This window comes from Rhipicephalus sanguineus, unplaced genomic scaffold, assembly GCF_013339695.2.
Source record: "Rhipicephalus sanguineus isolate Rsan-2018 unplaced genomic scaffold, BIME_Rsan_1.4 Seq1027, whole genome shotgun sequence".
In the NCBI taxonomy this organism is placed as follows: Eukaryota; Metazoa; Arthropoda; class Arachnida; order Ixodida; family Ixodidae; genus Rhipicephalus; species Rhipicephalus sanguineus.
Window position 1 is genome coordinate 3560 of NW_023614194.1, and position 12291 is coordinate 15850.

The 12291-nt window shown below is 49.5% G+C and overlaps 1 protein-coding gene across 1 annotated transcript in view; it reads right to left on the bottom strand.

The window, feature by feature from the left end:
- Nucleotides 1–518: 518 nt before the first annotated feature.
- Nucleotides 519–12291, bottom strand: part of LOC119375929 (low-density lipoprotein receptor-related protein 5-like) — a 31224-nt gene continuing 19451 nt past the window's right edge. The window contains exon 2 of the mRNA XM_037645949.2: nucleotides 519–2037. Within this exon, the coding sequence (XP_037501877.1) occupies nucleotides 912–2037 (1126 nt within the window). The 3' untranslated portion in view covers nucleotides 519–911. The remainder of the gene's footprint in view (nucleotides 2038–12291) is intronic.

Consider the following 12291-nt stretch of genomic DNA (forward strand, 5'->3'; position numbering starts at 1 on the left):
CTGGCCGATTGCTGCTGCCGCCGATCATGGTCGTCGCCTCGTGTGCCTGGACCGACCCCGCCGTATGCAGCGTAGAGTTAAATAAATTGTTGTTGTTTGTTGCGAGTTGAAGCTTCCGTCTTCCTTGCTTTAACTACGGACGGGACGCAGCAAGCCCAGTACCCACAATATATATACCCTATAAAGTGGACGGGGAGATGGCCGCCGTGGTAGCTCAGTTGGTAGAGCATCGGACGCGTTCTTCGAAGGTCGCAGGTTCGGTCCCTGACCGCGGCAAGTTATCTTTTCGTCCACTTTTCTTTCTTCAACATTTACCTTACATTTGCTGTTTCTTGGGCGAGTTGGAAATTCATACTTGGAAGGGTAGCGCTAGTAGACACGGACTAGAGGAAGACACACGGACACACAGACGGCGCTTCCGTCTGTGTGTCTTCCTCTAGTCCGGCATTATTGTCTGTTAGTGCTCATTAATATTGTGTATAACAAAGAAAAAACGAGCCCTTAAGATTTGCACTTCTTTCCTTTAGTTGGTGTGTTGGCACTCTTACATACAGTACTTTCTTTTGTGAACACGTGTACAAAAAAAAAAAGTTTGCACCACCTACAGTGCCAAGTAAGTATAAGGAGTTTAGTTAAAACCCATCTGTTAACAGAGTGGGGCCCTGGTACGGATGACCAAACAGGCATTTATCTGCCCACACCCTGTCCACTCTGGTCATTCTGTGCTGATGCCAGCTGTTTGCTTGTACGTACAACCAACATTCCGATTTGTACCCTGTGGTGCCATACATGCATTTTCTGCATGCTGTGGCAAAATCAACAAATCCTTGCTCCTGTTAGCAAGGAATGACACGTGTGCTTTACTTGGGATGGCACTTTGTACAAAAATGAGCAACATGTCCTGTACACACTCAGTAGTCTGACTCTGGCACGGGTGACGGTGGAGGAGGGTGGCAGAAGGCCCGCTCATTGAGCGGTGACGGCGGGCAGCTGGCATCCGAGACACAGCCACGGCTGCGTGGTGTTGGCGGTGGTGGGTTGGGGTCCGAGTCATAGAGGGAGTCATCGCACCGGCACGGTTCACTGTCATCGCACACGTCCGTTGAGCACGGCGTGGGGCCGCCATACAGTGTGGCAGGGCTAGGTGGAGGGTTGAGCGTCTCACGCGGGTAGCCATTGCTGGATGCGGTACTGGACGGCGGTGGGGCTGCCGGTGGCTTTGGATACGGCAGCATACGATAGGCGGCGGCGTGTGGTGCAGCGGCGGGGGCCGTGCGTGTGCGCTGCTGGTAGCAGCAGAGGCCAATGGCCAGCAGCACCGTCAGTGAGCCAAACACGATGAGCAGGACCACAGTGGTGGTGGCCGTGCGACCGGCGCTGCTTACGGCCTCACACACGAGCTCGTCCGAACGGTCGGCACAGTCGGGTCGCCGATCACACACACGCGACCGGTCAATGCACTGGTCACGCGAATGGCAGGCAAACCGATCGGCGCCGCAGCACAACTCGTCCGACTCGTCGGCACAGTCGGCAGTGCCGTCGCACAGGCGCGGCTTGGGCACACAGCCGCCGTCGCGGCAGCGGAACTCCGTGCCCGGTGCACAGCCCGGGGGGCAGTCGAGTTCGTCCGAGCGGTCTGCACAGTCGGCGGCTCCATCACAGCGAACCTCCACGGGCACGCAGCCACCTGTGGCACAGCCAAACTCACGCTCGGCACTGCACCGTGCTGCAGTTACACATTCGTTGCTGCCACGCAGCACCAGTCCTGGAGGGCAGGTGCACTGCGCGCGCCCTCGTACTGCACGACACAAGTGGGAACAGCGGTGACCCGTGCACGGTTGAGCCGTCTCCGCCGCTGCTGGCCGCCGTACTGCCACCAGCGCACTCAGCTGGGGCCGCCGGGCCTGTAGAGGCCGCATGTCAGCACCACTCAGCTTGTGAGCGCGCAGAATGCATTGTTCGACCCGGTCCAGGATGAAGAGCTGGTCTCCAAACACGGCCAGGGCATTTGCTTGCACGTTGGACAGCAGCACTTTCCTGCACAACGTCAATTTCCGCTTAGAAACGGTCCAAATGAATGGTCGTGCATGGGGTTTCTAGAGGCTTTATTTTTGCCACCCAACTGCGTTCTTTCTTCCCTTTAACACACACACAAAAATGAAGCCTTCAAACAGCGTCATCGTCGGAAACAGCGCGAGCACAAGGGACTAGAAAGACAGACAGGACTTTGCGCTGGCTAACAACATGAGCGTTTATTAGGTGCGAACACATATATACGCTTCCTTGGAAATAGGTAAACAAGAAAGGATGAGGGAAAGGGGAAGCCCTACGCCTGCGCCGTGACTAGTGCATGAAAAAGCAGAGATCAATCACGGAGGTAATTAATCTCCGTGTTGGTTAGTGCGATGGACGGGGCGCTTACACATGATGGCCCAATGGAATGAATCGTGAACGCTTCATACATTTCCCGGGCGTGGCAGTCACGATATCTGCGTAAGATACGCGTCTGTTCGAAACTCGGAGTGCAACCGCACTCGGCACAGTGGATTGCCAGATTGCTTCCATTCTTGTCCTTGAGATTGTTCTTGTGCTCTCGCAGCCGATTATTAACGCAACGCCCTGTTTGCCCAACGTAGCGGCCACCGCAGGACGTTGGTATCTCATAGACGACCTCAGTCTCTCAGGGCACAAACCGCGTCCCATGTTGCTTCTTGCAAATCGAAGGATTTGGGCGAGGGGCGTTCACTTTTCTGCACAGTGATCCTAGTTTGATTGGCGCCGAGAACACCACCCTTACGCTGGCACGTGCGGCAGCCTTCTTGATTTTGTGCGAAACACCGTGCAGATAGGGTATGACCGCCACTCTTGCCCTGTCATCTACAGCCCGAGGCTTCGCCGGCTTACGGTGCTCCTTCAGGATGATTTCGGCCAACCCCGACAGGAATTGGTCAGAGAAGCCAGCCTTCTTCAACCTGCACACTTGATTGGTGAAGTTTGAGGCGATTTGATGCTGACATGACCTAACAAGAGCATTCTTCATAGCGGAGAGCGCGATAGCCTTTGTGACAAGCTTAGAATGATGAGATGAAAATGGAAGCATGTCTTTCTTTAAACGAGGTGAATACTCCCAACACGTGTGCTCTGCGCTAAACTTCATCTTGAGGTCCAGGAAGCGTAGTTGACCGTCCTCCGGAAGCTCCTTCGTAAACGAAAGTCCAGGAAAGTTAGCACCAAAGCACTCGAAGATCTCGTCAACCTTGCTACGGCTCTCTGCCGAGTTCTCACGATAAAAAATCAAGAATTCGTCGACATACCGAACGACTTTCACCCAACTGGTCGCGCCGTCTAAGCTTGTCAAAAGGGCTGTCGCGCTCTCCGCTATGAAGAATGCTCTTGTTAGGTCATGTCAGCATCAAATCGCCTCAAACTTCACCAATCAAGTGTGCAGGTTGAAGAAGGCTGGCTTCTCTGACCAATTCCTGTCGGGGTTGGCCGAAGTCATCCTGAAGGAGCACCGTAAGCCGGCGAAGCCTCGGGCTGTAGAAGACAGGGCAAGAGTGGCGGTCATACCCTATCTGCACGGTGTTTCGCACAAAATCAAGAAGGCTGCCGCACGTGCCAGCGTAAGGGTGGTGTTCTCGGCGCCAATCAAACTAGGATCACTGTGCAGAAAAGTGAACGCCCCTCGCCCAAATCCTTCGATTTGCAAGAAGCAACATGGGACGCGGTTTGTGCCCTGAGAGACTGAGGTCGTCTATGAGATACCAACGTCCTGCGGTGGCCGCCACGTTGGGCAAACAGGGCGTTGCGTTAATAATCGGCTGCGAGAGCACAAGAACAATCTCAAGGACAAGAATGGAAGCAATCTGGCAATCCACGTGCCGAGTGCGGTTGCACTCCGAGTTTCGAACAGACGCGTATCTTACGCAGATATCGTGACTGCCACGCCCGGGAAATGTATGAAGCGTTCACGATTCATTCCATTGGGCCATCATGTGTAAGCGCCCCGTCCACCGCACTAACCAACACGGAGATTAATTACCTCCGTGATTGATCTCTGCTTTTTCATGCACTAGTCACGGCGCAGGCGTAGGGCTTCCCCTTTCCCTCATCCTTTCTTGTTTACCTATTTCCAAGGAAGCGTATATATGTGTTCGCACAAAATAAACGCTCATGTTGTTAGCCAGCGCAAAGTCCTGTCTGTCTTTCTAGTCCCGTGTGCTCGCGCTGTTTCCGACGATGAAGCCATGCCAACAAGCTCAAGTTGACACCCTCCTTCAAACAGCGTCAGTGAAGTAAATGACCGTTTGTGTTTTGGAGCGTGTAAAGCTTCCATTCTGAACACGAAAGACGTGGTTCGGGCCAATAGGACACTGTTCAAGAGCAGGTACCCACCTGCGACCCATGCAAAACTGCATATTGGATAATGAATGGTCGTGCATGGGGTTTTAGAGGCTTCATTTTTGCCACCCAACTGCGTTCTTTCTTCCCTTTAACACACACACACACACAAATGCAACCTTCAAACAGCGTCAGTGAAGTAAATGACCGTTTGTGTTTTGGAGCGTGTAAAGCTTCCATTCTGAACACGAAAGACGTGGTTCGGGCCAATAGAACACTGTTCAAGAGCAGGTAACCACCTGCGACCCATGCAAAACTGCATATTAGATAATGAATGGTCGTGCATGGGGTTTTAGAGGCTTCATTTTTGCCACCCAACTGCGTTCTTTCTTCCCTTTAACACACACACACACAAATGCAACCTTCAAACAGCGTCAGTGAAGTAAATGACCGTTTGTGTTTTGGAGCGTGTAAAGCTTCTATTCTGAACACGGAAGACATGGTTCGGGCCAATAGAACACTGTTCAAGAGCAGGTATCCACCTGCGACCCATGCAAAACAGCATATTAGATAATGAATGGTCGTGCATGGGGTTTTAGAGGCTTCATTTTTGCCACCCAAGTGCGTTCTTTCTTCCCTTTAAAGGCCAACTCCGGCGATTTTTTGGCCATGTCAAAGTAATGGTGCTTTTATGTTCCTGAGACGCTCCTGTTACGGGCCCGATAGCAGAAATACTCGGCAAATTGGAGAATAATTTTAAATAAGGAAAAAAGCGCAACACCGAAACCGAAACCCAACCGAGTGTACTGTCTACGTATGACGTAGACGTTGTTACGAAGGAACCGGAAGTCGTGCAAGGCATACCGGTCACGCCGGCGCGGAGTATGAAAACTAACAGCTGGGACGACCAGCGAAGCGCCGGCCAAACCAACGCCGTCTGTCGCCTTGTGCACAGCAGACGCTCGCTGTAGCGGCCGAAGCGCCGAAGTTAGCGGTGCCTTCGGCTGCGTCACTTCCGCCGCCTTCCCAATACTGACTGTCACAGACGCATGTTGCCAATAATTGTGGGAAGCCAGGAGGGCGTTTGCAGACAATCTTTAAAATTCATTTGCAAACAATCTGCGCATGTCTCAAGCCTGTAATTTTGGCATAAATGACGGAAACGTGCAAGGAACGTACCCAGCGAATTTCATTGAGATCCATCGACCTCGAAAAATCGCCGGAGTTGGCGTTTAACACACATACAAAAAAATGCAACCTTCAAACAGCGTCGGTGAAGCAAATGACCGTTTGTGTTTTGGAGCGTGTAAAGCTTCCATTCTGACACGGAAGACATGGTTCGGGCCAATAGGACACTGTTCAAGAGCAGGTACCCACCTGCGACCCATGCAAACTGCATATTAGATGGGTCGAACACGTAGGATCGAACAAACGATGGCTGGTCGACCTCTCAAATTTATTTCAAAATTTTATATATTATTGCCTGATGAGTGGAAAGAAGAGATCCGCAATTTGTTTTGCCGCCAAAAATTTTTTCGAAGCACAGGAAATGAATAATGATGAAGAGGTGGAGTGGAGCGCTCAACCGCTCTGCTGTTTCGGCCAACTTTCGTTATGAATTGCACAAAATATATTAAAGTTAGGTAGCTGAAGTTTATTTACCTAAATATATGCATGGTTTTGCTTCTGCTCAGGTCTTTTTAATTTTTATGTGTAGTGTTGATGTTTTTATAAAAAAACCTCAAAAATGGCCCAATAGGCAAAATTTTCTTTACTTTGAAGGTCTTTATCTCAAAAAAGCCTTGTAGCAGAGCGACGAAAATTCCGCATTACGTTCTTCGCATGCTTATCTACGAAACTGCCAAATCTTGTATTTATATAACTTTTCAGTTAAGAGATATGATTGGGCTAATTTCAAGAAAACACCAAACAATGGAAACTTCTGACGACAATTAACAAAATAACATTTTTTTAAATTTCTTAAACTTTGTCCACCTATTCTCCTCCACATCACTTTCACAATAATTGAAAACATGTTGCATAATGTTGTTGGACTAGTAGTTACGGCCCCTCCATGAGACCCTTAGGCAAGGATGGGCATTCCGACTTCTTGCCAGCAAGTGTATAAAATGCAGGCAGGATTGAATTTCTTTTATTAAAGGCCAACAGTACCGAAAAAGGTGTCGCCGGCACTGAAGACGTTAATTTTGAAATTATTTGGTCACTGCAGCGGCCACGGAGCGCGGAGCTACCGAGCAGGCGCGCGCACACGAGATGGAGACGGCGCTAGTGAGAGCTCGTTCTCGCGTCCTCAGACCGATTGAGTTCGAAACACGTTTATAGAACCAGGTAAGTTGCAAAACTCCCCGCGTCAGCCAACCCGTCGCGCGGCGCCGGGGCAGCTTCCGGTTTGGTGGCACTGGCGGCGCAACAAGCTTCCGCTAGCAGACGAAAAACACGTAGTCTGCGTGGCAAGACGCCGCGGCAGCCGTTCCAGAAAGAGCTCCGTTGTTTACTCACCGAGTGTAATTATCGAGATTTTCCGTTGCGCTGCCGCTGCAACGTCAAACTGAGTAATATTTAGCAGCGTAAAGGTAAAGTCAGTTAAGCTATGGCTTTCTAGACTGCCCACGATAACTGATGCTTGATAGCATAACATATGAATCGGTCTATTACCCTATAAGGAATTAACTGGAAATATGCCGCATTCCCGTAGCGTAAATTACTTCAGCTATAGGTGGATGCGTCGGCGTGTTGGTACTTCTGTCTTTTCGTTTTGGAGTGTGCAAGTATTGCGCGGTGTTAACGAATAAATCTTTGTTGCAAGTCAGCGCGGTTGTTTGTGTAATCCTTTTTTCTGGTGCTCCGTCTTTCTTTTTGCGCTGTTTTCTTTCCGATAATATTCACTTTATAAGTTTTTTGAAGTGAGGAGTTTTCACTATGAGTCTAGTGGTTATGGCGCTCGACTGCTGACCCGAAGGTCGCGGATCGAATCCCGGACGCGGCGGGCTGCATTTTCGATGGAGGCGAAAATGTTTGAGGCCCGTGTACTAGATTTAGGTGCACGTTAAAGAACCCCAGGTGGTCGAAATTTCCGGAGCCCTCCACTACGGCGTCTCTCATAATCATATCGTGGTTTTGGGACGTTAAACCCCAGATATTATTATTATATTAGAGTTTTCACTATGTATTGCGGCTGTCGTTACTTGCAGTTATTGAGTAGTAAATCGCCGTGTGTGTACTGCACGCCACAATTTCAGTCCTGCTATATAAAGAAAAATTGTATTTATTTTACGCACGCAATGCAGAGAAAGAATTTTTCAGATATTGCATGTATGGTGTGATGCACACAAACGGCACAACTTATTTACAGTCTCAGGCATTAAACCTTATCAAAACAGCTCTAATTAATTGTAAAAAATTATTTACCGCACAATTTTTAGGATCACTCAAATCAAGGCAAGTTCGCGAATATCTTTGGGGCGCATCCTTCGACGAGGCTCTTTTCCGCTGGCGACTGCAGCCTTAATTCTTACCATTGACCATGTGAGCGAAAGTCTTCAGAATATCTTCCTCATGAAAGTGCATATCACATACACGTGAGTATGTCGGCTTTCTTGTCCTCACGATCGAGAAATCGCGCGGTTCCACGCCGCTCGCTGGTCAGGGTCACGCGGGGCACAAACAGGTTACGAACTTTCTCGAATTTCGTGGGACTGTCCCGACTTTCATACAGCGTCCCGAGCCGTCCCTGTCGGGACAGCGATATGTCCAGGATTTATTCCGGACCGTCCAGTTAGAGATTTTTGTGATCCAACGCACACCCGACACCGCGCGTCACGCTCCAGAACACGAAGATCTCACGAATACCACGCACGAAGCAATGTTGCGGTGGTACAGCGGTGGGCTGCGAAGGGCTTTGGTTACTTTGATTGTACTTCTGTGCGCAGCGCGACAACTTTTACGGGTACATTCTCCAGCAGGAGGAAGTGTGCGAGCAGCACGTAGCCAGCTGAAGAGGCCGAAACACATGAAGAAACAATCCCCCCCCCCCCCACCACCCTTCCGACTCCCTTCATTGAAGAAACCCTACGCCCAAAAGGAATGTCGTGGTGTCTCGGATTTCCTGTAACCTAGCAAAACGTTTTCTTGGGCTAGTTGGTTCATGACTTCTGTGGGAAAATTGTAGCGCAGTACAACACAAGGACCGACAAAGAATACGTCCCGTGTTCTTGTCGGTCCTTGTGTTGTTTTGCGCTACATTTTCCCACAGAATTCCTGTAACCGCTCGTACAGCCGCGGGAACACATTGTCGGCATGGTGAAGACACGCAGCACATCCGAAACACAATAAAAAGCGCAAACATGCTCACGCAGAATTAAGCAGCCTCCACGGATACTGACGCGCCGCAACGCCGGCTGAAGAGAGTGGAGCGAGTGAATCCTGATGCGACAGCAGCGCCACATCTGTCGCTGATGGCGGCGGCGCCGCGCAACATCGCTTAGTTTTGCAATTGACCTGGTTCTATAAACGTTGGTTCGAAACAGCAACACCTCTCGGGTGACTTGAACGCACGTGCACTGGAGCTTCGCCATTCTATCCGCCCTCTGTTCGCATCTCAGCTAGGCGCTGATAACCAGGCGGAGATGTAAGCAAGATGAAAACTCTATAAGGGAGCTATGAGGCGCTCGGCTTCACGCACGCTGCTGCCACAGAAACTGAGCTGCGCCAGTTGCGATCCCAGCGGAAAGCATGAACCTGCGCTCCAGTGGCAAAGCAAATATGGATTGTCAAAGGAAAGAAAAGCACAACTATCGGTAACCGGATGCGCTTGCCTATATTAGATGTCGGCAGCAGACGGCTGAACGGCCGCGCGTTTGGTGCGCTGTTCACACTTCATTCGGCGCGGCTAGTTCTTGTGCTTTGCTCTAACTTACTCCTCCTGTGCGTCTCATGACGAGAAAGTATAGCTCTGAATGAGTCTATTGTGGAGACCTACCTTTCGAAGCACAGAAGCTTAAAGGAGTACTGCACGACTTTTAAAAAATTTAGGATTGTTACTCTCAAAAATTCGGCAGATCCCACGTACGTTGGAGTCAAGTTATGCGAAGCATGCGGCGGTAAGTGACTGGGGCGTAACTTTTTTTACTGAGCGACACTGTTACAAACTGACGCTAAAGATTTGTATATATTTTATACGCACACATATATGTTGGAAGAGCCGCACATGTGTTATACAACCAGTCGTTTACGGTTGGGTAACGCTGCCCCTGGCAACGTGGCATTGCCAACACCAGAAGCGGTAGCTGATATGTAGTGCTCATACGTGTCCTGAAGAACGCACGCACGTTTCACGAGCCCGTGTCAATGTGTGCAGAGTTCTTGACAGTGCGTTGAACAAGGGCATATCATCACCGTGATCAGTGAGCACCAGCAGCTGGTCAGGACTTGTTATAGGATCCGGTGGTGCATCGTGGTGACGAGGGTCCATGTGTAGTGAAGTATGTCGTATAGTAGAGCTGTTGGAATTCGTGGATGACTCGGTCATTTCATCGACAAATTATCTGTCGACAGAGCCGGCGACATGTCGGAACCTGAAGCCACCCTTCGCGTTGGTGAGGTATAGGCCGTCGAGGCTGGTAGGCCTGGATAGTGCTACGTAGACCAACATCAGTGGATGGTGTTTGTCGTATTCGTAGATTACCTGGGCGTATGTGGCCTACGTAGCCTAGTCTACAAAGCGGCTGTCAATCAATCTGGCATCATCCTCGGTCAGCATGAGGCCGTCGCCCAGCCTCGTAAGAAATGAAGAGGACACTGCGTCGTTCTGGTGGACGAAGTGACTTTACGGTGTGGTGATGTGGATATCATATGTAGCTTTCGTTAATGTATTCCTCCGTGGTCGCGCAATGCTTCAATATAGCTTGCTGAATCATAGGAATACAAACGCAATGTGTATTAGACTGCTATAAAAGCGGAGCCAACCCAGGAACTACATACCTTAATCTCATATGACACCTCTATCTTAGGAGTACACATCGTAGGAGTATCATGTAGTGTTTATTGCTTTTTTGTAAAATTAGAAATCCAGCGCTACAACACAATTGGGCGTTGCACCGATATTACACCTGCGTAGGCTGTTTTTCCAAGCCAGTTTAGAGACCTGGCGTGACTCAGTGGTAGAATACCTGATTGCCAACGCACAATGCTTGGGTTCGATTCCTGCTGGGATCCTAATTTTCATTCTTTCCATTCGCTGAGTCAGCGCTGCCGAGTTGGTTTTCCTTAAAGCTCTAGCATTTAGGTTATCAATGTCTGTTGTCCCGTTCCTGGGTATGTATAAACTGTCAATCACCTGTGGCGATACCCGCACACCGCGGCCCGTGGTAAACGGGTATGTGCCACACGTGTCTAGTGGAAAGGGTTTGACGAGGTACGCGACAGATTTTAACGTTATTCATGTCATGACCGGCAATCACATTCGCCAATCCTCTTACCCTCCCATGCAAATTTTGGTCTACGGCCAAGTTAAGGAGGCCATCATGAGAGCACCCAGACTACAGAGTGTAGTCTGGGTGCTCTCATGACTACAGATCCTTCTAGTAAACTCTAACTGTACCCACGTAGGCGGCTAGATAGATAGATAGATAGATACGTAGATAGAAATGCTAAAAGTGCCAGAGGTTCGCAAAGAAATGCTTCGCATTTAATAAAAATACTGGTGTCGAGAAACCTAAAACGACTATTGTGGTGCCTGGGAATGCATCCTATATATTTTAATTAGCGCCACCTTAAAAAGATACTTTCGGTTTCGATATCGAGGGGGGTGGCTTCTCAGTGTCGTTTCATAGCAGTGTGACGTCACGGAGATACAGAAACTCGCGACGTACTAGCGGGAAATCCGTCATCTGCTCGTGGTGCAATAGACAACGATGAGTGAATTGTCGTCCAGTGACCCTGACAGTGATTTCTAAGATTTAAGCTGCATGCAGGACGCAGAACTCGTGAACTCGGAGGAACTGTCTTGACTCGTCGGATAATGTCCTTGCAGTGTGGCTGGCTTGCAAATGCTCTGCGACGAAAACTTAAAAGTCAAATTAAAATATTTTATACGTGTTCTCCGACTCCAGTGTGTGGACAGCGTGGACACTGCATACCAACGAAGCAAAAGATGTCCCTTTTGCGATGTCTCAAAATCTTCAAGTAGAAAACAGCGCTACGAGACGGGACAGCGTCTCGTAGCGCTGTTTTCTACTTCAAGTCATGCACCAACCAGCCCAAATCCGTACCCTACTGCAGTCTCAAAATCGTGTCAGTACTTCTTTAATTAGTGCAAAGAAGCCAAAATTTCGCAGAGTTACCGACCTAGACATAAATGCTTTGAAGGAACGTTTAACGCCCGAAAGATCAGTGACTGTCAGTGAGACGGACTACTTGTGCTACGCGTGCTTTTGCTACCACTGCAATGAAAGATCTTAACGGAACGCACAGTTTAACGATGACATTCTTACGCCCCCTGAAAAAGAAATCGACGCAATTAACCAGATCACTGCGACTACCGGTGCACGTGCGTTCAAGTCACCCGAAAGGTGTTGCTGTTTCGAACTCAATCGGTCTGAGGACGCTAAAACGGGCTCTCACTGCGCCGTCTCTTACAACGAGCATCTCGGGTGCGCGCGCGCCTGGTCGATAGCCCCGCGCTCGTGGCCGCTGCAGTGACCAAATATTTTCAAAATTAACGTCTTCAGTGCCGGCGACACCTTTTTAGATACATGCTGGCCTTTTAATAAAAAGAAATTCAATCCCGCCTGCATTTTATACACTTGCTGGGCAAAAAGCCGGAATTGCCCATCCTTGCCTAAGGGTCTCATTGGAGGGGCCGTAACTATTAGTGCAACGACATTATGCAACATGTTTTTAATGATTGTGAAAGCTGATGTGGAGGAGAAG